The sequence below is a fragment of the Ictalurus punctatus genome, chromosome 21 (assembly GCF_001660625.3).
Source record: "Ictalurus punctatus breed USDA103 chromosome 21, Coco_2.0, whole genome shotgun sequence".
Lineage (NCBI taxonomy): Eukaryota > Metazoa > Chordata > Actinopteri > Siluriformes > Ictaluridae > Ictalurus > Ictalurus punctatus.
The window spans coordinates 17,753,648-17,778,237 of NC_030436.2; the positions used below are offsets into that span (position 1 = coordinate 17,753,648).

Genomic DNA, 24,590 nt, shown 5'->3' on the forward strand with positions numbered 1-24,590 from the left:
GGGTTTTTTTTTTCCCCCTTGTAAAGTCCCATGTACTTCTCCATGTTGGAAAACTTCAAAAAAGTCAACCAGTCACGTTCACGTTAAAAGAGCTTCCGCTTTAGACCACACCCACTATGGGTTTAAATCAAATTCAGACACAAATATTTGTTGTCCAGATACAGGAAGTGGCATTACATTACACAGTTAGCGGATAGAAATTTGCTTTAAAAGAAATTGCTGGCATATTTCTGTAATTCCTTTTTATAATAATAATAATAATAATAATAATAATAATAATAATAATAATAATTCTAGCATTTCTAGCACAGTTGCATTGCGCATCACTTATATCCTTCTGTTTTCGATCCGTCTGACGCGATCACGTCACCGAAGGACTGAAATCTGCCTGAACAAACAGCGAGACATTGTAGGTAGACGGGAATGGCTCCTGAATAACAATCCCCAACCCCCTGCTAACTTCCTTGCTGGAGCTTCACGAATCAGAATTATGGGAGGTTGAATCTTGATTAAGACGTAGTATTAACCGCCAAATGATGAGGGGGAAGTAAACGAACCACTACATGATGAAAATCAATGCGTAATGTGGTAAACAAATCCAACAACAACAACAACAAAAAATACATCGATTGAATACAGAAAAAACGTAGCTGCCTCCACAGTATTTATGAAAGTGACCTCAGATGCCCTGTACTCCTTCTCTCCGGTCTTCGTCTTGTCGGACTCTCCATATCAGAAAACAGCATGCACTCTGCTTTTCAGAAGATAACCCTGTGGAAAGAGAGGCCACCTCACTGGATTTTTAACAGAGGGCTAACTCTGTTGCCAGATTATTCAATCATTCCTCTCCTTTATCCTCTTTGAAGTAGGATGGAGATATCCCGCTGTATCTTCCAGCCAACTCGATACTTCCGGAATGTGGCTTTTTATTTATTTATCTATTTAGAATCAAAATCAAATGACCGTTCTGCCTTCTCTGCGGTCTTCCCCCTCCGTTTGCATGCGACCTGCGTCGTACAGACTGCGGTACTCGAATTAAGACAGAAGCGAAGATTGCGTATATATATTTTTTATTCTCACGTTATCATATTTTAAACTTCACGTTCCCTTCATTCTGGTAAAACGATCACCTCTGAATGTACACGTACTGCAAACTGTCAAAAATATACAAATGAATGCAGACTTGTGCTATACTCTGGTCAAATGTGTAAAAATCATTGGCACCGAGGGAGAGAAAGAAACGAAATAAAGAAGAAAGACACTGAAAGTGTAAAGACATGCACGGCATACATGTGAGCACCCGGTGAAGAGAGATGCTCGGTGCATGGGCGTGGTCTCTGAAACCGAAAAATACTATATACTGGGACAGTAGTTCAAAAGACTGCCCTTTATAAAATAAAAACCATCAAGAATGGTACTATTAGGCACATAATCGTTTTCTTTATACATAGTCGTCAATCTCTGATAGATGTAGAAGTGTTTGTGATATTGTAGGAAAAGAAAGAAAGGAAAGAAAGAAAAAAAAAAAGAAGAAACGACCAACAATTCCTGGAACGTACAGCAAAAACCATTCTTCCGCTGTTTGTTACAAGTTGTCAAGTAATCTCTCTAGGAAAACACAGGAATGTCAAATTCATAGCATAGTATACAGGGTCCTCGGATGAGGGCTTGTATGGAGCGAGGGCGTGTTTGTTGTTCTGCACCAGTCTTGTCAGATGCTGAGATCTTTGGAGTTCTCTTTGTAGGCCTTCCTCCTGGGCTCGGGGAGTGTGTTGTTGACATTGCCGTAATTGGACTTGAGTTTGCTGTAGTAGTTTCTTACACTGCTTTCCTTGTCTTCCTCGTCCGAGTCTAGCACGTTTCGGGAACCTCTTGCAGGCAACATGTCTGGGTCAAGGCTCCTGGCTCTGTAGGAGGCTGCTCCTGGAGTCTCCGACTGGGATAACCGGGTCTTTCGCTCAGGAGAGCGACCCCTTAAGAGCGCACTGTACTTCTGGAAAGCCGAGTCAGGGGTACTGATGCGGGGAAGGCTCTGGTCCTGGTAGGTTCTCCTAGGCAGGCTGTCCCCGTCGTATGTCCGAGGCAGTGTCGAAAAGCGGTCCGTGGACTCTCGGGGGAAAGGATTGCTTTGGGGCAGACCGTCGTAGGACTCTCGGCGAAGAGCTTCGTTTCTGTTCGCACGGTCAAATGAGAGTAGGGGTTGCGTGTCATCGTGGTTCAAGTGGCCATAGGACTGGCGGGGGAAGGCGTGGTCACGGTTCCAACGGTCATAGAAGTGAGGGAGGCTTGTACCGTTGTTTGGAAACTGTCGGGGGAGGGTGGTGTTACTGTTCAGACGACTGTAGGACTTTCCTGGGAATGTCAGGCCGTTGCCACGTTCTAAACCGTCGTATGTCATCCGTGGCAAGGGGCTCTCGCGGTTTAGCCGATCCATTGCAGGCAACTCATTCAGGACACTGTCCAAGTGGGAAGAAGGATCAGGAGATGGAGGCTCCTTCAAGACAACATCCTCATCCCGCTGTGGTTTGCCATTGGGCCGCCTGTCAGAAGGAGGGTTGGATTGCTGGCGTGGGGAACGGTATCTGGAGCGATGTGGGGAGCGATACGGTGATCTGTGACGGTGAGGGGACCTGTGGCGGTGTCCTGACCGACGTGGTGAATGGTGCCGATGAGGAGAGGAGTGGCGATGGTGGCGTCTTTCCGGTGATCGACCGTGCTGACGTTCATGTCGGCTGTCCAGAGTGTTCTCGGCGCTCCTCGCCCGGCGCCTCCTCTCCGGCGACTGGTGCCTCCGGTGCTGCTGATGGTTGTACGAATCATCCTTGCTGTACCTCTTATTATTATTATTAGCACTGCTGCTACTTTTCTTATGGTGGTGTCTGTTCCTGCCCCTTTTGTCTGGGGAGCGGTGTCTGTGGTTGCTATGGTGATGGTTGGAGCGGTGGCCCTGCTTGCGCTGACCCGACTCACGTGTCCTCCTGTCCTCATTCCGGGATGTTTTATGAAGGTCTTGTGGAGAGCTGGAATCCAATGGCGGGTGGGGCTGACTGTCAGGAGGTGCTGCGTTCACTTCCGAAACAGTTTGAGCCCTGTTGACGGAGCTGCTGTTGTCGTTGTTGCCGTCTGGAACATACACAAGGAATTATATGTAAAATAAAGCCAAATTTAAAATAAATAAATAAATAAATAAATAAATAAATAAATAAAGACCTATCCTAGCCAAACTTGCCAAGGATTTACTTTGGTTTTCATACAAATGATTAGTGCAAACTCTGTTAGGAGTTCAGGAGTGAAACGGCGCTGTACGTTCCCCCCCCCCAGTTCTAGCACACTTGACTCAACTTAGCATGGACGTTCCCAAGCTCTTGACGAGTTGAATCATGTGTATTAGAGTTCCCTGGCATACCAGCTCTACAGCCATTAACACAGGAAAAAAAAATAGCAGCGACATATCTAGTGGCATGACAAAGTAGTCATTAATCGTGCTAGCAAAACCATATGAATCATTTGAACAGGCGGTAATGGCTTGGCCCTAAAACTAATTTTAGGGAGGAGATAATGAAATATTAGTAACTGTAAAGCCAGAATCTAGTGTCTTGTCTGACGAGTGCTGATGATTCAGGCAAAGTGTATATGGAATAAATGTTCAATGGCTATATGAATATGGTACGGCAATGATCATGAGCCACATTTAAATAAAAAGTCCGTTTTTAAGGAAAGCGTAAGATGTTCATGCTTTTAAGCTTTTCACACGTAACGTACGCCTGCTTCTAAATTACAGAAATGAATCCTTGAGGCAGATTTCCGGACAGGTCTTGGTCTACTTTCCTCAATCGAAGATCTTTCACAGGCCAGGTCTACTTTTAATCAGTGGCATTAAAAAGGGCTTACAGACCGTCTCACGCGCACGTCGATTTCTTCGGCAGATGCTTCACTACACTATTCGGTTTTAGCGCTTTCCTTCCAGTCTCACTTGCGTACGATTTCCCAAATATTACATCACCAATTTCCACTTAATCAAGTCTTAACTGCCACGCTGTCGACACACTGGATGATGCAGTGATACGCACGCGCACGTCAAAGCGTGTCGGGGAGAAAAAGCCACATCCGAGCTGATCATTCCGATTCGTGTCACAGTGCCTAAAACGTATTCGAGGACCACGTGCCGCGTGGCTTCGAGCACGATTTGAAAAGTCTGTCATATTAAGGCAGACAATCAGATTTGTGTCACTCGGGTCAGCCCGGTAACATGGCATGGAAAAAAAATAAAAATATACATATATATATATGCAGCATGGAAAATGTTCCTGTATAAAAAGCAGACTAAAACAAACAAATCTGTTGACTTTTCACCGAAATGAGAGGAGCGATCAAAGAGCTGGATTGCGATGCATTGTGGGTGAATGGATAGAATGAACGATGACGGCACGTCACGGCACGGCACAGCACGGACACGGCAGCTACAAACCGTGGTCTGGTTTTGGAAGAAACCAGCCTCTCCTGCCTTTTCGTTTCTCGCACCGGCTGTGGCTTGTGGAGCGGCCATCGCTGAGAGAGGAGGGAGAGACCACCACAACCGATTTAAACCAGAAAAGAGAAAGAAAGAAAGAAAGAAAGAAAGAGAGAAGCAGATCGTTTAGACACCAGAAACACCCCCAAAAAAAAATAATCCGAGAGTGATTTTTTGCAATGGAAAATGTGTTTTTATTTTGTTCAAAGAGAGATTGTCCATAAAATGCCCCCACCATTGAGTGAAAAATAAACATTAATAGGGAGAGAAATATCCAGAACACCATATACACCAAACCCAGCAGCAAACAGATAGACCCAAGCTCCATAGACACATGTGCAACACACACAGCGGATAATGCAATGTACTTTGCAAACAGAAAGTGGCAACATGTGGATGAACATAAGAAAAAGGTAGAAGAAAAAAAAAAAAAAAACGGTACAAAAATATACAGAGATCATTTGTGAAGGAGAAAAAAAAAAAACACGTCACATTCCGAACATGACAAAATACATGGAAGAAAAAAAAAAAATAATAAAATGCATGAAACACTGGTAATTGAGATCAGTTACGACGAATCTTCCATAAATATTATGGAAAACAATTATTATTATTATTTTATTTTTTTTACCGAAGACGTCATGCAGCAACAGACACAATGGCTGGATTGAAATCACATGACCTGACGAATCCTAACGAACAGCGAGGGCGAGTGGATTTACTGAAGCGTCCGTGGACGTTCACTACGCGTGGCGGAATCCGTGAACAGCTCTACTACAGTATCTCGGTGGAGAGGGTACAAGGATGCTTTCATAGTCTCTTAAAGTCTTCTCAGTAGCGTACATTCACCTTCAATAAATAGCATAAATATGTTACTTACACCGTACTGACTCCAGACGTCAATCAAGTTTGCGTACTTATCAGCGTAAAAACCTACAACTCCGTGAGGCCTCTGAGAAGGATTAAAATCCAGTTATACACTTTAGAGATAAAGCTTTCTATGGCCTGTCATTGGGTCGTTGTTGTTTGTTTGTTTTTTTGTTTAGCATGTGCCCATGGAATTATTTTCCCAGTGTTTCCCTGCACAGATGCAAAGAGAAGGCAACATGAAGAAGCCCATCACCAAATAGCAGGAGGCCATGACAGAGAGGGCTGGCACGTGTGTGTGGGGAAGAGGAGAGGAGAGTTGGTGGTCTGTCATGGTGTGAAGACTGGCGAGAAAGGGATGTTTTCGTAGATGGACCCACCATATTCGGGTACAGAGCCGTCACCGCGTTTCAGCACGAGGTGTGCTGTCCGGCCACCGCTTTTGATCAGCTCGATGGCGCGGATGTGCTTCATGCCTTTGGTGCTCTCGCCGTTAATCTCCAAAATCTCATCTCCTACCTGAGAGAGAGAGAGAGAGAGAGAGAGAGAGAGAGAGAGAGAGAGAGAGAGAGAGGGAGGGAGAGAGGGAGAGAGAGAGAGAGAGGGAGGGAGAGAGGGAGAGTGTGAGAGAGTGAGGGTGAGAGAGTGTGAGAGAGAGGGAGGGAGGGAGATTGTGTGTGAGAGAGAGAGTGAGAGAGAGAGAGAGAGAGAGGGAGAGTGTGAGAGAGAGAGTGTGAGAGAGAGGGAGGGAGGGAGAGTGTGCGTGAGAGAGAGAGAGAGAGAGAGAGAGAGAGGGAGGGAGAGAGGGAGAGTGTGAGGGAGAGAGAGTGTGAGAGAGAGGGAGGGAGGGAGAGTGTGTGTGAGAGAGAGAGAGAGAGAGAGGGAGGGAGAGAGGGAGAGTGTGAGAGAGTGAAGGAGAGAGAGTGTGAGAGAGAGGGAGGGAAGGAGAGTGTGTGTGTGAGAAAGAGAGAGAGAGAGAGAGGGAGAGAGGGAGAGTGTGAGGGAGAGTGTGTGTGTGTGAGAGAGAGAGAGAGAGAGAGAGAGAGAGAGAGGGAGAGAGAGAGAGAGAGAGAGAGAGAATGAATGAATATGAAAGATGAAGTACAAAGGAAAGGTGGTCAATGTACATTGCGTACACGACTACAGCGATAAAGTTATAAAACGCTCTGGTTTTTCTCGGCTGCCGGTTTTTCACAGTTTCAGATTGAGTTTGGGGATCAAATGAAAACAATCTTTAGCGACCCGGATGTGTATCAGCAGTTGCTGGGTCGCTGGGAGCGAAAAGAGTAAACAACACTGTTAGTCCCGGATAAACTGCTTAAGTATCACTACATGCATTTTAAACGCAGCCGCCCTGAACCGCGTACCGCGACAGCACCGACTGCGTTCAATTCAGTACCTACGGATCAGTACGTGTGTGTAGCATGAGTACCATCCAGAAATACTACATCCACCATGTCGGCATCGTGGCTTGACCTACACTTAAAAAAAAATAAATAAAATAAATTAAAAAATGACGCGACGCGTTGCCTTCTGCCATTTAAAAAAATAAAAAATTCCGACAGCAATTCCTCGTTAGTCCTGTTGCATTATGGGATAGCGCAGTGTCCACTGGGTCCACACTGCAGAATCTCAGCAGAAGCAGTAGGTCATCGCCGACTATTTCATGAATATTGAGAATTCGGACATACTACCCCTCCTTAAAGCTTTTCACCTACTGTATAGTAGTGGGGTGGTTGGGATATTCGGACACAGCTACAGTAAGAGCGTGATGGTAAAGGAGGGAGACATGGCGTCCGAAAAAAATCAGATCAAAACATCAGATCTTAACATCTGGCTTGTATATGGCTCCATCTGATGATGCAATCCTTCTGAAATCTTTCAGCTATTTCCCCCCCTCTTTCCTGTTCAGATCCTCCTAGCTTCCTCGGCTGGTGAGGCTGGCGTGTGCGGTGTGTGGATGAAGCGAGGTTAAAAAGGCGAATGTTTTTCAGATTCGCATTTCCCATTTAAATGGAAAATAGGGACCCGTGATACACGTGTGCTTACTTGTGCTTCCAGGTCGACTCCGGATGCCGAGATGTACTTCTGTGCCATTTGCCATTGAATATTTGATTGCTAGACTTCGACAAGTCGATATTATATTCTTTTTGAAATAAATTCATCGGAGGGGTGCAGATTTTCCCGTTTTATTGTCGGCCATGAAAAAAAAAAAAAAAAAAAAAAACCACGAACACATTTCCTCGTCTTCCCATTTTCATTTCAAAATGAAGGAACACGTGAACGCAGCAAAAACGGACTAAAGGACGGTCGGAAATCAAGAACGGCTTCATTGCGACGTTGACGGCACAGAACTCGCAGAAAGAGAGTCGCTGAGGTATAAAGGGAAAAAGACAGCGTAGGAATCCTTCTGTTCTATTTTCCTTCCTGCCTCGGGTTAGCCGTCAGTCCTGTTCTCCAGGGAAACACCACTTCGGTGGCGCTCCTCTGTTCCCGACACCTTCTCACCCTGCTTCCCAGAGCCGGAGTGCCATTACGCTCTCATCTCTCCGTTCGGCTTCAGACTCCGGCGCGCTCCGACTACGACGCTAACGAGCAACCCGAGCTGCGTATGCGTTCTATTAGCGATCGCTGACGATAGCTACGGGCGACACAAAAGGACCGGGCGTTCTTCCTTTCCTCGCCGGACCGTAGCGCTCTCCGACTGCTCGGGCGCGTCGGACTGAGGGAAAACACGACGGAACAGGAGACGGCACCGTGACGGCTTTTCTCTCGCCGTCACCGTGAGCGCGATGAGGTCAAATCGTGAGATCACCGACCAGCACTTACGCAACAGCGCCTGAAATCTGAAAGCCATCCGCATCCTCCTGAGCCGGCTCATCTTGAAAAGTATACCACTCTCACATCTCAATCGTTTTTTTATTTTGATTTTTTATTATTCATTCATCTATGATGTGCTTTATCCTGGGCGGGGCCTGTGTGCATCTGGAGGAGTCTGGCCCAGTCCGTCACTGGGCGTTAGGTGGGAATACGCCCTGGATGGAACGTTACAGTACGTTACGGGGCAGAGTTTGAATGAAATGTAAGGATATTTGAGTTTATTGTTGAAAACAGGAACAGTGCTACCACTGGAGATGATCTGTACTACAAGGCTTTTGGGATATTTATCTGTCTATGCACGCGTTTAGTGGTTTGGAGGGGAGTCCAGGGTTTGGGAACCGGTCACAAAAAGTACCCAGCAGTTTGGACTGGAACACGGGTTCATCAATAAATCTGATTAGGATCTGTTCAGATCTGTACCCTCATCTTGCCGCTGCGCACTGCCGCTCCTTCTTCGGCCAGTCTCAGCACGTACAGGTCCATGTTGTACTCGCGTCCTCCGCGCAGACTGAAGCCGAAGCCTTTACTGTCTCTCTCCAGGTCCACGGAGTACAGCTCCCCATCCTAAACACACACACACACACACACAATTAAACACGCATGCACAGATCCACATGTATATAAACACAAACGCACTTCATTAAGCTCAAGGTCAGCACGTCCCGGTGTGTGTCCTTTTTCCCCTACTCTCTCTCATTTAAAGCTCAGAGCTCTGGTTTCCAAATTCACCTGCAGGAAAGTCACCCACAGAGCTCATAGCGGTGATGACTGAGCCACAGCATGAATAATAGATAACAGCAGCCCTGATGTGTGTGTGTGTGTGTGTGTGTGTGGGGGGGGGGGGTTATTATGGAGTGTGTTATTTTTGGTTTGGGATAAAGTAGAAAGAGGACAGAGGCCATCTCAAAAGCACCCCAGAGAACAAAACGAGAGGACAGACACCTGGGCGGTGTCGGGCCAAAGGTAGAGGAAGATGGATGAGCTCCGTTTATTTTACAACTGAACGTTAAACAACGTTCAGAATGTTTGACATGTTAAAGACGATGGTACATCCTTTTCAAGCGTATACTAACGTAGTAGAGAGTCAGTTCAAACATGGCTAGGAGCAGTAGGTCAATCAGGAGCTTGTGTGTACAACACACTGTTCAATGCAGAGCAACATGGGAGACATCGTAATTAAAAGAGGGCAGGACTGCGGCCATATTTTTTTGTTTGTTTTTCTTTTGGAAACCAGGCTAAACGTTTAGCTGCGCACCGGTCCCGGCCGACGGTTGAAGACACAAGCCGCCTTTTCAAAATGTAAAAGTTAAGAAGCAGGGCCTGAATGAATTAGCTAGCGTGAAACGGAACATGCTAGGAAACGTTACAGCTGAAAGATCGGCTTTAGCCGGCGGCACTTTCTACCATGACGGAAAAAGGAAAAAGCCACGACCCTGATCTCTACAGTACAAAATCTCACATTTTTAAAGTTAGAATGCTTCTATGGATACCGTATAAAAATAAATAAATAAAAACCACACAACAGCAGCAACGTTCTTTAAGATTAAAAAAGTACCGCACCAGTAGTTTATTAATTGACTGGATCAGGCACTTCCATACGGTTATGCTATATTTATACCACAGCTCTGTTATATTCTCCCTTCGGATTGGTCTAATGGTGTTGATTTAATTTTCTTTAACGGCGGCTCTGACCGTAGTCCCGGTCGCGAATCACAGGTTTATATTAACGTGCGTGTTTTAATAACATCGCTTCGAGAGTAACTGCATGACGTGTACGGCAAACGGTCGGCCCCCGTATATGGATTTTTATTTATTTATTTATTTGTTTATTAAACAAAACGAACGCGCTGTTAAATTACCAAGAAAACCTGTAATCACTGAAAGGGTGACGTTTTCTCGGGTTTAGTGTCGGTGCGTACCTGGTTTGTAGCTTGGGTGGGGGCTTGCGGAGGAGGAACCTGAGGCGCTTTGAACTCGAAAGACTCCTGTTTAGGTTTGGTGTTGTTTCTGAGATAAACAGAGAGAGAGAAAAAAAAATACAAAAATTCATGTTGATTGGAAGCTAGTAAGAGCAAATATAAATAAATAGATAGATAAATAAGTGAAATAAATAAAAAGGCAACAGGTGTGTGTGTTGGCTTGGAATACCTTGGCTCAGGTGCAGATTGCTGTTGAGGTGCGTGTGTGGTAGTGATGGTGGCGATCTTCTCAGCGTTGGTCAGCAGCGCTGCGTTTGACGACTCTGGGGACAGACAGAACGACGGATTGTTAGAAACTGAGAAAAAGCGAGACAGCAAAGTCGAGAAAGGTTGGCACGTTTAAAACGTATGCATTTTGATGCGACTGTTTTCCAATACAGAGTTCCAATAGACTGAAATGCTGACGCACAAAACGCGGCATATAGATTAAAGCTCTGCTCAGGAGCCGGTCTGACACAGCTGAGGTGTACTGGGAAGGGGTGGTGGTGGTGGGGGGGGGGGGGAGATATGGGGTGTTGGGGGGTGTGGTGATATCACCACATCCATCATGGCGCACAAACCCCGTCTCCACAGCTGCTGGATTTCATTCTACACAGACGCACGCTCCCGGAAATAAAGGTAAGAAACCGTACTGTTCCTCGTCGCTGTGGTGGTACCATCAAAGGTACGGCTGATGTCATTTTAGAACATCTAGAGAATATAAATCTACATTGAAGGTACTTATTTTATGCACTTTCCTAAAAGCATTTTTTTTTAATGAAATGATTTAAGCTTTAGTAAATGGAGCCAGGACCTGTCAATCATTCACACCTTCCTCACCACGGCTCCACAAAATTGGACTGTAACTCATTATTCCTCAGCAGCCATTAGACTGTAGGTCCTCAGATCTCAGCAGGACTGGTCTAGATCACCATCGTGCGTGCGTGCGTGTGTGTGTGCGCCTCTCTCGATGTACCTATCCCCCCTGCGTCCTTCTCTGTCATTTCCACTCCGCTGATCATAGCAGGCTTTTGTTTTTCACTCGCAGCTTTTTTTTCTTTTTTTCCTTCCCCCGCTCTCTCCTGTCATTGCTGAAAAATTCAGCGACTCACGTGTCTCGGGCACAAGAGATGTTGTTGGAAGACGAATTTATACGGTACCAGGAGAAAGACAGACACATAAAAAATATCCAGAGGAGGACGAAATTACATCCCCACAGTCTCGGTCTCAGTCACTGTGCATACACTTCGCGGAAAGAAGAAAAAAAAAAAAAAGAAGACAAAATGGACTATCCTTCTCCTCTGATTAAAGCTCAGACAGACGCCACAGGCAAGAGAACGTTCGCCGTCGTAAATTACAGCTGAGCAGGGTCTTACCGAGCGCATTACCTCGACACTCTTTTACTATCCTCTTCACTCCAGCGTGTTACGATCTCTCCCTTCCAAACAGCTTGTGTTGGATCGCTTGTCCGGGGAATCAAAGCGCTCCTCTGTGTGGAACATACTGCATCCTTCGACTCGTTCTCTTTTCATTACACCACTCTTAATTAAGCTGAATGTGCAATCCGGTCCAGGGTCCGACCGCACACCTACACACGCTCTAGTGACCAGAGCAAACTGGAGTGGAACTGGCTCGCTCATTAGAACGGCTCAGCCTCGGCTTATTCTCGAGCGCTAATGGAGAGTTAATAGCTAAACGCGAAAACGGGTCTGGAATAAAAGAGGGAGCAGTTTAGCACGGCAGGGAACGATGTGCATGATAACAGCTCAGTCGATTAGTACGAGCAAATCTACAATAAACAGGCGCCGGGTTAAAATGCTACTACGCCCATCTCGATACGTGATTCGATAAATGCATAAATGATGCGTTTAAAAGTAGTTAATGTCGTTCGGAGCTGTTTAAATGTGATACGACGCAGAACACACACCTCCTCCACTGGGATCGAAGCACAGGGGTCATGATTTCTTCAGTGAAACTGACAGAGGCTTCAACACCTCCTCTAGGATTGATAGGTCTAACAGAAGCCATGCCTCTTTCAATAAGGATGACTGGGTGAGAAGCCACATCTTCACAGAGAGTGACGGGTCTGATAGGGGCCATGCCGCCTTCCTTGGGATTGACAAGGGTCTTGAAGAAGCCACACCTCCTTCACTACCACTGGTATGCATGACATGATTCTTTCAATAAGACTGACAGAGGACACACCGCTTTCCCTGGGTCTGACAGAGGCCACACCTCTTTCCCTGGGTCGACAGAGGACACACCTCTTTCACTGTGGCCTGACAGAAGACACACCTCTTTCCCTGGGTCTGCCAGAGGACACACCTCTTTCACTGGGTCTGCCAGAAGACATACCTCTTTCACTGGGTCTGCCAGAAGACATACCTCTTTCCCTGGGTCGACAGAGGACACACCTCTTTCACTGTGGCCTGACAAGAAGACACAGCTCTTTCCCTGGGTCTGCCAGAGGACACACCTCTTTCACTGTGGCCTGACAGAGGCCACACCTCTTTCCCTGGGTCTGCCAGAGGCCACACCTCTTTCCCTGGGTCTGCCAGAGGCCACACCTCTTTCCCTGGGTCTGCCAGAGGCCACACCTCTTTCCCTGGGTCTGCCAGAGGCCACACCTCTTTCAATAAAACTGACAGGGACCACACTTTCTCCTCTGAGACTGACAGGAGTCACATCTCTTACAATAAGACTGACAGGGTCAGAGGCCACACCTCTTTCGGTGGGATTGACAGGGTTCTGTCAGAAGTCACACATCTTTCACTAGGACTGATGGGGAATGGTCCACACCTCCTCCACTGACAGAGGCCACAGATCTCAACTCCCTTTCATATACTGACGTTCATAAAGGCCATGCCTCTTTCACTGAAACCGATCGTGCTAAACTGACTTTCTTGAATATTCTGAATGTTTCTAATTAATAAACATATCCAGAGCTTTAAAGAAAGCTAGGCGTGTGCGTAGGTGTGTGCGCGCGCTATTGGCTCCTTTAACAGAACTTTTCCCGGATACACACGCTGTTAAACTTTTCAACGTTAAGAAAAAATGTTCAAACATTCGGAGCATCTCACCATCTCCTGGAATGATGCGCAGCGCGACCGTGTTTCCCGCCTCTTTGATCAGATTGACGATGTCCGAGTGGGACTTGTTGGTGATGGAGCAGCCGTTGACGGCGAGGATGCGATCTCCCACCTTCAGCTTCCCGCAGCGGTCCGCAGGACTGCCCTCGATGATCCTCCCTATTTTATGAGGCATGGCCACACATGTGTTTCCAGCTTTTTTGGCATTTGCAGAATGGCGGTTTCATTAAAAAAAAATAAAATATAAATAAATAAATGAAACAAAAAAACGTAGAGGCCCAAAGAGATGAGAGAGAGAGAGGGAAAGGAGAAAAAGAGAAGGCAAAGAGGTTAATACACCAAGCCACCCAAGATGGAGTGGAAAAAATTACAGTGTAATGTAGAATGACCACATATAGAGCTCCGTTACAGCACAACCCCCAAAGAGAGAAAGGTGTAAGAGGTGTGAGACCGTGAGAGCGACTGGAAAACGTTAGGAAAGAAAAAAAAAAAAAAAGTCTCCCGCTTCGGTCATTATCACAAGGTAGAAAGCATGAACTCGGCCTTGAACGATGAGAGTCTGCTGTTCTGGGGTTTTGCCATTTAAACACATCAAGTGTCTCATATTTAGCTTTCATAACCCCCTCCACCCGAATCCAGTCTCTAAATTATTCAACCCCTCTTTTTAAACTCGGAAAAAACTACATTCCAAACTCACGCTCATCCCTGTAGAGCTTTGCATCGTGCCCTCGCCGTGCCTGCATGATGAATTATGGAGAAGGCAGAAATAAATTATGAAGATGCGTTGGGGGGGGGGGTGGAGTGGGGGGGGGTCGGGAATGCACACTGTACAGGGCTCGAGCATGAGGCTTGCTTGTATGTAGAAGATAATTACACAGCTAGCAAAAGTCACTCAATCCTCCACAGACACGTAATTAGCTAGAACGAAGACCAAATGAATAAATTATGGGGAATATCGACTCCCAGGTCGTTACTGTTTATTGTACGGATTATATGATATAGATGCTTGAAAGTATTCAGCGCATTAACCTTCGGATTAAGAGGGAAAACACGCCATACTAGGAATATCCTCGACATCTGTAAACGCAAATACTCGGAAATCCTCTTTACTCTATTGAACGGGACGTACAGTAATACGGTATGAAATTTTTGTGAGATATAGCCGTGCGTGCTGCATAAAGAAGCGAGTACATAAGACTCTCAGCATTTCTGCCTTTGCCCTGAGGCTTTCTTTCCACCCACATGCTTTGCTGCCCCGCGCCTCGACTCTTCATTACCGAGAACGAACGAACGCTGCTTCCCGCCGTCTCCGTTCCTCTCCGAGACGGAAACCCTTCGCCGCTTGCTGTATGTTGTTCGAGAGGTGAGGAGCTCTGGTTGCTGGCTTAGCGAGGACATCTCCTCATAAACTGAGCAAACGGACTAAAATCAGTCTGTAAACACCAGTTAATGGAAACAGAAAGACGATTTTTCTTCCTAGCTGCACTCGGCCTTCTGTGGCCGTGAACACCATAAGTGGGTTTCGTCCCCGTGTTGAACAATTTCGCGTCGTTTATTTATTTATTTATTTTCCGTGAGTATGTGCATTAAGATGCGGCACTCGAGGTGGAAATGCAAAGAGTCACAGGAAGAAACCCAAAAGGTTGATCCCGAGCCAGCTTATGCGGTCACATCCAAAGCGGGCTCGCCGATACCCCGAACTCCGCGAGTCCTCCACCGTGAGGCCGATTTCATTCATCTTCGTTATGTTACCGCCGTCAGAACCGCACACTTTATCAATAAGTAAGGGATAAGACACCCGATGTGATAGGAAAATAATCGAGACGGGGTAGTGTAGTGTGATTCTGCCAGATGTGGAGCGCTTACTGTTACCAGACCCAATGTTTATTATTTCCCTCTCAACACCGCGTCTTTTAAACGTCTTAAACCACAGCCATTTGTGAAAAGAGAAAAATCACTTCTTAAAGACTAACTGCACATTTTTAAAAAAAAAATAAAAATTTCTTTTATTTATAGTAGCAATTCATATGGTGAACATCCGTGTCAAGCTAGTTCCTTGTAGCGGAAACATCAAGAAACCACAAAAAAGTGAAGCCTTCTCTCCTTAAGACTTTCACATGGTGGAAAACCTAAAGTATTACCTCTGCCTGTTACTGGAGACTCCTTACAAAACCTCCGACAGTGCATAAATGCTGCCTTACAGAAACTTATCCATATGGTCAATATGTTCGTCTGTTTATTGTTCATCTGAGGTTACGTGACGCCTCAGCCGTACGCATTCCTGTTTAAGTTGTGGTTATAGCGACGGTAAGGTTATTCGCTTTGCAGCTGCTGTTATAGTTCATTTAATTAAGCTTCTGGCCTATCAGAATGGAGATTTCACAACGCTGTGGTTTAACAGTGCTGATCTTATTTAAGGTACACTTGGAGCAAAAGATTTTTTTAAATAATAATAATAATAATAATAATAATAATAATAATAATTCTGCTCCACAGCTCTAGTGAAGTACATGAAGAAGAAGGTCTGCACCGAAATATATCGGCATTCATCTCACCGAAAGTCGTGCCTGCGTCGGGTCTGGAGACGGATGAGACGATGACGAAACCGAAGCCCTCATTCTCACCGCGCCGGATCTCGACGTCGTACGGCTGGATTACACTGGGCACCACGCTGCTGTTGCCTGCCCCTCCTCCTCCCCCTCCTCCTCCACCGCCGCCGCTGCCAATGCCGCTGGTGGAGCCTGAGCCCGAGCTGACCGTGTTCAGAGAGTTCTGGCTGCCCTGAGGCGTCCGCTTGTCCTCGGTCAGAGACGCGGCCTGGGTGCTGCTGTGATGGGACGAGGCCGGAGACGGAGGAACCTCGCCGTCCACCTTCACCACTGAAGAGCAGGAAGGGGAGGAATTAATATTCAAAACAAAACAAAACAAAACAAAACAAAACAAAACAAAACATCGACCATCATTTGCTGTTCTACAGCGATGCATTAAAAAACAACAAAATGCTACCTTATCCGGTTAGACCGTCATGAAGATGTTTAATCTCACATTATGAGATTATAATCATATTCTACTGTTTCAGTCACGTGATTTTTTTTCTGTTCCCGTACTTGGGACAGAATTCCCGGCTTCGCTGAACAGCACGAACATAACTAGAGGTGAAAAAACACGGGTGAAAACACCTGCCTTCATAAATTAATGGAGACAATAAACGGTGCTTTGACAAAGCCAATCAAATAGATTATGTACTCTTCATGTACTTCCCACTGAACTGCTGATGGCATTTAAACTGGCAGAAAACCTACCAAATGAGTGTCTTCCTGACACACAAGTCCTCTCTTCTTTTTTGGAGAGCCTTAAAGCATTTAAGAACGTCGCTTGTTGCCGAGATAAACGTCCCGGTTGTCCCTTAACGTTAATAATGGCTACTCACAGAGCAACAAGGCAACGTGCCAGGAAGATGCTCTGCACTGCCGCTCGTTGAAGATGTATAGTATATACTCGTGATACACAATGGTAGGATCGTTTTTCTTTTTTCCCCCCACCCATGTTTTGCATGCATATGACGGGACAGAAAAATGGCATGTACGCCATCTATATACTTAACAGTATATTACACCAAAATGTAGATTCCTGTCCAGTTGCCCGCATTAGGAACGGTGCCGATTAGCATGCACGCTCAATCCATCATTATGATAACGGTATCCATTGAATGATGGAAATCAAATCAATGAGGAGTCAATACGTCCCTTTTAAGATGTCTAGCTCGATACGATTCATGTCTGTCCTAACCCAAGATGGACGTTTGGAAGCCATCGAATTCATTGCCCCAATTTTTAATCCATTCCGGATAAACAATACAGTTGACGCCATTTTGCAGCAGTCCAATAATAACTTGCGAGGTCTCTGAGGGATGAGCTGACCTATTTTCATTTTCCTACAGTCCACTGGCTCCGCTGTCACAGATCAGGCACGGAGCATGGCGCCGAGCACGAGCTGGTGTTTTGCGGCGATGGAGGGAGATTCACGAGCTGAACATTGTTTAGCGGCGCACCGGCATGTCATCTTGTCTAAAGCACGGACCTTCTCATCAGGAGGCGGGACGGAGAGGTGGTGGTGGTGGTGGTGGGGGGGGGGGGGGGGGGGGGGGTTTGTTTGTCGGGAGGACCGGAGCACGCTCGATCATGTTTACGATCGCTGCTCGCTTCCCGTCAAGGCCGCGGAGACATTTCACGCCCACGACAAATGCTCCGAACACTTTCCTCGACTGCTTCAATGAGGTGTGGATGATGTCAGACGTTTAAGGGGCATCTCGGACGATGCCGGACGGGGGTGATTCGTGGACGGCATTCATTGGCTTGCAGTTTCATGCTTGCTTGGGGATCCAGCACATGAGATTGCTTAAGCACTTGGTAATGAAGCCAGGTCGGTGAGTCAGGTGCATGTTTTAGAGCAGGGGTAGCATGAAAGCGAGCGGGTAGAGCGATTCCACAGCGTCGGGTCTGAAAACCCACGGGTCAGGCTGCAGGCTTTGTTAAAGAGTCCGGAGCTGGATCAGCCATGGCTACTTCATTAACATGTAGTGTGAACTCTCATTTAAATCAAATCTGTCCTGTACAGATGAATAATCAGAGCGTATTTTGAATTATTCATAATCCCATTAAAAGGGCGCAGTCACAGGGTATCGCATTAGGAAGGCGGGTCAAGGCTATACTATCAATATACACAGACGCAGATATGCATCACATATAACAAACTCAAAAAAATACACATATTTACTACATAAAAGCATATAAAAATGACCATTACTTCATGTAAGTGCTATCGCCATCATGAGCAACTTTGCTGTAAACCCCTGCGTTCGCTAGGTGAAAGATGACATTCTTTTCCTACGCGAGGTGACGAAACGGTGGTGAAAGCGACAACCGAATTAACCGGTTCATTCACATTGTCCGTATTACGCGAGCCGATCACACTGCTGTAGCGTCGCTAGAGCGAGTCCGAATGACTGGCTCGAATCAATTCCTAGAAAGAAGAGTTCCTCGACGGTTCTTCATATAGATAAGGGTCGGTCACGTTCTAAAGTGGTTCTACTTTCTGTAGAGCAAATGACCGGCTCAAACGAACGCTTTCAGAAAGAAGTCTTCCTTAACGGTTCTCTGCATAGTTGAGGATTCTTCGCTTTGAAAGGGACCTTTTCGGTCAAACGGATCCAAACGTTCGGTCTGGGGAAACTTAGTGTAACCTGACGCGACCGATCCAAATGATTGGATCTACTAAATTCCAACGCTCTCGGAAAGAAATGTTCCCGAACAAAACACGTAGGTTCTGCTTGGAACGTGGATCTGATGGGAAACGCTCTCGGACAGTGTTTCCGGAGGGGCAAGCCAAAGGATGCTCGAGGTTCCTAGCTTGGCGGTCGGTACATTTGACAGACGTACTACTGAAACGAACACATTTTAAACACAATAAGTTGGGACAAAGTACCACGGAGAGCTCAGAAAAAAAGAAAGTGTCTCGACGGACAATGGGGAAATGTGGTACCCTGAGGTAGCCGTAACATTATACATCTGGGTTATTTTTCACCTCCATATCCTGTCTTGCGTCTGACAGTCAGGTTGACGTGGCCCTGCTTGGCTGCCTGCTGCATGAGCTGTACCACAAGCTGATGGGATTTGCCCACCACGGCCGTCCCGTCCACGCAGATCAGCTCGTCCCCGGAGCGCAGGCGGCCGTCTTCGTCTGCGGCGCCGTACTTCACAATGTGGCCGATGTAAATCTGGAAAGGAGGAGGGAGGTGAGTTCTAGAAACCCTCTTTTAGAAAACTTGTTCTAGCAAGGAGTCTGTTGTGTCGCCAAAAAAAAAACCCCAACGACTAGCGGTGCTAATTACCCTCTTCCATATTCAAACGCAAACTGAAAGTAAAAATCTAGAACATGTCGGATGAGAGAAGCAAAAATCTAGTCTATTGTACACGAAACGACATGAGATCCACTCAGTGAGACGTCCCAAAGTGATCTGAATCTCTGCACAGACGCGATGCCCTATTTATACAGTCGTACCTTTAGGTTACGCCCAGTTCTCTCATTCTTCTGAAATCCCAATATGCTCCACGATCGTCTTTTTTGGATTTCCCCATAAACTCGTTTTCTAAATACCATTAGAATCAACTTTTCTCACTGTGGAGTCCCCTAAAAACCCATTTCCAGGCATTGGATATCTATATGTCTGTAGGTTGGCTGCATTTCTGTGTTCACATTTTAGCTTAATAGTGATTAAAATGATGACTGGTGCGCGTCACACCACACCGGTACACCCCTCATGGACCAAATCCCCGGGGAAAAACCGGGGCCGAGGAACCGGCGTGTCCATCTGAATAAGATTCAAAATAATTTGGAATCCTGAACGGAGAACATGGGTGGCCTGGGAGATATTTTTCTAAAACAGTGAAGCCAAGATGAAAGCAGGTGCTGCGTTTCTAGGATGATACACACACACACACACACACACACACACACACACGCCACAAATCCTGCCATAGATTGAGGCTTTTGTATTGTGGCACACTGTACATGGAAACGGTTGTCATGAGCAAACCACAAAGGCTGACGGTGAGTTACAACCTGCCAAGTTACATTTGGACCATCTTCAAAAGGCTCTGGATTTATCTTCGTAACCGTGCGAGAGAAAAGGCACAGGCTTCAAAAGACGAGGAGCCTCCGACGACGCTAATTATAATATTTAACGGACGACACAATGGATACGGTGGCTCTTATTCACCAGACCTTTGAGCTCACGGGCTGATGCGTGAACACATCCGTGTCTGATCCGTGAAACGAGTGCAACGTCGATGTACTCCTGCCCGACGTACCTACGTATACGTACTTGCTACGTCTCAATTGGCCTACGTATATCGTGCACGAAACGTACGTGTTCTTTTTGTGTAGCAAACTCCTCCTCCCTCGTGCGAGCAGTCGTGGGGCGATAGCAAGCCATCCGGGTAACCTTTGGAATACTCGTTTCGATATATACTACAATTCGGGACACGCTAATTCTAATCTCGGATGCTAATCGAGACGCGGCAGCGGTTGACATAAAAATGCCCCCGATTTATGCCGGCGTAACAAAAGTTGGCTGATGGAAAGAAATCGTTCAGCAGGCTATCCGGAGGTCTGAGGAAATTAATAAAAGAACAGGAAAAAAAAGCAACATTTAATCGAAGCGAAGTGCTTCTGTTTGATGTTGCTGCAAATAAACAAAAGGTGATGGAAAAGGTGCTCGGTTTCTTTCTTTATAAACGCCATTTAAGGTGACAATCAGGTAGAAAACTGGACCCTTTCCCCTCGCCTGTGATTATATAAACGCTATTCATAGCTAGGCTTGCATTCATTTTAATCCTCGAGTAGGTCCGAACTGACTGAAGTTCCGAACGCATCCTTATTCCAGGCAAACAAAATGCTGAAAGAAACTAATTAAAACACTGAAAAACAGACCAGCACAATGAATACAACGCTGTCTGGTGGGTTTTAGTCTTCGAATAGCCTGTCCAAAAAAAAAAAAAAAAAAAAAAAAAAAAAAACTCCACATACACACTGTGGGTTTCGTCATATGAATGTGCCTGGCACGGCCTTGACAGACAAATCTGTCGAAGCACACAGGCCAAATGCGGAGATTCGAGTGGAAATTTTTTCGCCGTTGTACAGTCGTCGTCGTTCTGGGAGTACTCGGGGCCGTCGAGAAGGACATTACTCATGTTTTCATTACAAAGCAAAGCAGCAGCTAATTTGTATTACTGACTGCCGGAGTGATAAAGCGCTTCGTAATGATGCGCGGCTAGAAGGCCGAAAGACTGTACGGCATGCTTCATATTTATTGCCGCATATCAAATGAAAAGGTTGATACCAGAGTCTGTGATTGGGGTTACTGAGGGGTTCACAGAAGTATGCTCGAGTCTTCAAAGAACCTTAGTCTACTTTTGAGCGTTTCTCGGTTTGATTAACAGTAGGCTTTTAACCGTATTAGTAAAAGAAGCAGTCTTCAAAATCCAGATTTCAGTAGGTCTGAGCAATCAGTTCTACCAGAAGACTTTTTTTTTCCTTCCCCGAGTCAAGATTATTAGTAATCTTCCAGCACTAAGCAACTCATCGTTACTATCTTTTATTTATTTATTTATTTTTAAGGTAACAACTGCATCACTTTTCTAATTGACTAGACGTGAAATTTAAATATTTAAGCATTTAAAAAAAATATTTTTTTTAAAATCATGTAGCATTTCAGTTTTAGCAAACCATTAAAAAACTAAGATTCGGTGATTTTTATAATGAAAATATCTTGGAGTTTCATCGAAAGAAAGAAATCGGTTCAAACTGCTGGTGTGTGTGTGTGTGTGTGTGCGCTCGGTCATTGCAGCATTGTGTAGAAGAATCCTGCATTATAGTGTTTCGGCGATTTTTCTCTGTCCTCGGGTTCACGCCGTTGGTGTGAGTTCTTCAAACGCCATCGAAGCTAAAACTCATTACTGTTTGTTTTTTTTCTCCTCCCAGTGAAAACTTTGTGAAATTAATTTGTTATTCAGAATCGCAAGTATTTATTCTTCGCTTGAGAGACAGTAGCTGAATCCACAATCAGACAATACAGGGAAGCATACGGTGTCAATCAAACAAACCCTCTTATAAGACACTAAAAGATTCAACCAAATGAATCCAGATAATTATAGCGGAAAAAGCCAGAATGCCAAATATAGGAAATGATTCTGATATGTTTATCGTTTCTCCAAGATGAAGTGTCCCTGATTTACTACAGCGGTGAGACGGAGTGTTATTTTATACTAATTTGGCATATTAAATACACTCACTGGCTCTCCTGGTTCATTCCCTCCGAGGATCCGGAAACCGAAGCCTGTATCCTTCCTCCACAGAAAGATATCCTGCTCCTGGTAATCTGGCACTGAAAAGGAACAAATAACCCAAGGCCACGGTCAATTCACCTGCAGCATGACGCAAATGGTCTTAATCATTCCCACTGTTCTGTGCGCTCGAGTTCAGCGGCAGCCAGGGAACGCCAGTAAAAAAGCGGCAGTAGCGCTAATAATGTCATCATTTTAACAGTTGCACCTGGGGTCGGACCCAATCAGAATTACGGTCAGGTTCAATTTTTCATAAGGCCTTACAATCGACAGCCAGGCCTGCAGTGGCAGCTATTACCCTGTGAAAATGATCCGGTAAATCATTGCAGCCTGAATGAAGTAATAATGGACTAGCAGAAACGAACAAAGAGTCTAAAGCAACATATATCTTATTTATTCGGGCTTCTCGTACAGTGACGGGAATGGTAATTAATTCGCGTTAGCGTTTGGCGCCCAGTCCGTGGGATAACACCCAGTCTTGCTCTAAATACGAGTGTCATTTTGGACTGAAGACGTATTTTAGGCTACTTTCCACGTATGCAGAGTTTAGTCTGTTTGAACCGAACCCCGGTGCATTCTGGAGATTTAGACCGGTGAAGAAAAAGAAAAGAAAAAAAAAAAAAAGCTCGGGATGCGATACAGAGAAAAAAAAAAGATTTAAAGCTATACTTTACTCATTTAATAAGCTATACTTTATCCTAATCATTTATTGACTGCATGTTCTCCAGGCTTGGGTGATTTTTTTTAATGACTTCTACGCCCTTCCCCGTTTTGAGGTTCAAACTCGACAAATACCCATTATCTCCCATCATTCCTTGTCATATCAGCCTAGATGACTTCCAGAACCTTCCTCCCTGTGTATCAGCATACCAGCAGCGGGATGTCAAACTGTCAGGGTGCTCAAATGATTCTTCACCATATGGTTCCTACATGATGTTACTGCTATATGTGAAATTTCACAATGTCTTCCAACATGGGTTACTTGTGTGGTGTCAGCAAACTGACAAAGTGCCAGGGGTTGCGCCTTGCGATTTAATATTCGAGCGAGAGCCAAGAGATGCTCGTGTCAAGGAATGTAGTTAAGGCAAAAAAAAAAAATGCTGACTACTGACATTAGGGGTTTGCTTGATGTGTGGTCAGAAATGTCCAGCGATCATGTGAAGGTATAGAGCAACACCATAGACAGAGTCCAAACAGTTCCCAAACCTACTCGTTGGAATAGCGACAACTGTTTGACAGAGTCAAGGGATTGGATAATGGGATTTGGGTCTATTCTGCACACTCGAGTGGATGCAGCAGGAAGCAATATGGGAGCACGAGGAACAAGAGCAGATTGGGCTGCAATCTGTCCACTGAATCATCACTAGCCTCTTTTCCCACTTATTCTGTTGAGGGTGTTATTGTTGGTCCCAATGCCAACGAGCACAAGTGTTTTCTCCACTGACCACGGCACTGAGCAACTTTGGCGTTTCTCTGCACTGAACTGGCATCGTGCGATGACGGAAGACGTAGAGGACTCCAAACGAAGTTCCAGAAGTGTAACACCGATCAACGAGCACCTACGTAGGAAAAGGTTCGGGTGTGGTGAGGATGGTTATCGAACCGTACGACTCGGGGGAAGTAATGTTTGGGTTGACACGGGGTATGGTTTGTAATCATCCCGTGCCAAACGGAGTCAAAATGGACGCACCGCTGGAACTACTACTTACTGTGTGTGTTCACGGCCATTCCATTTCCTGCGGTGGAAAAGATAAAGAGAGCAAAAAGTGGTATACTTTAACCGTTTTGTCCAGGCATTTTAGCAGGGACATCTGAAATCTGCAGTGCGCTGGATTGTTTGAAGCGACCACATGCGACGAAATAAGAAGTAAATTCATCCTTGCTACGACTTTGAGTCACTGGAAGGAAATGGAAACTTGAAATTGAAGAGGGCTCTCCCTTTGCCCAGATCCTTTGCAGTATTGCTCCCAGTGCAGGTGATTGCTGATTCCAGTAGTCTGGAAATCGAGGCTAGGTTAGAGCTCAAAAATGTCCATTACCCAGGCAATAAGAGGCAGTGACTTGAGAGACTCCCTCGCCATACAAAATGGCTGCCATCGGGAGTGGTCAGTTTCCCCCAAATCATCTAATTTCCATTATGCTGCAGAAACGAGTCTCCAAATTGTCCATTATGGTGCGCCTCAGCTTTCAGTTTTTATTCACTTAATGATACTTTTGTGTGTTTAAACTGAACTCCTTCTCAGGGCTGCTCAGGCACAGCTTACAGACTTCTGGCTGGCTTCAGAAGCTGGTGATCGACCAGAATCCCATCGATCTGCCTCTAATCGCATCTTAGCGCACAGAGATCGGCTGTTCGTTGAGGGAGACCTCGTGTTTCACCGGG

At 45.7% G+C, this 24,590-nt stretch overlaps 1 protein-coding gene across 8 annotated transcripts in view; it reads right to left on the minus strand.

The window, feature by feature from the left end:
* Positions 1–1,053: 1,053 nt before the first annotated feature.
* Positions 1,054–24,590, minus strand: part of magi1b (membrane associated guanylate kinase, WW and PDZ domain containing 1b) — a 149,216-nt gene continuing 125,679 nt past the window's right edge. For 6 of the 8 annotated variants that reach the window (XM_053673898.1, XM_053673894.1, XM_053673893.1 and 3 more), the window contains 9 exons: positions 22,157–22,248; positions 18,888–19,080; positions 15,860–16,183; positions 13,296–13,499; positions 10,406–10,499; positions 10,177–10,264; positions 8,678–8,821; positions 5,758–5,896; positions 1,054–3,123 (listed from right to left, as the gene is read on the minus strand). In XM_053673898.1, coding sequence (XP_053529873.1) covers positions 1,712–3,123; positions 5,758–5,896; positions 8,678–8,821; positions 10,177–10,264; positions 10,406–10,499; positions 13,296–13,499; positions 15,860–16,183; positions 18,888–19,080; positions 22,157–22,248 — 2,690 coding nt within the window. In that variant the 3' untranslated portion in view covers positions 1,054–1,711. The remainder of the gene's footprint in view (positions 3,124–5,757; positions 5,897–8,677; positions 8,822–10,176; positions 10,265–10,405; positions 10,500–13,295; positions 13,500–15,859; positions 16,184–18,887; positions 19,081–22,156; positions 22,249–24,590) is intronic. The other 2 variants (XM_053673897.1, XM_053673899.1) reach the window with 2 other exon arrangements.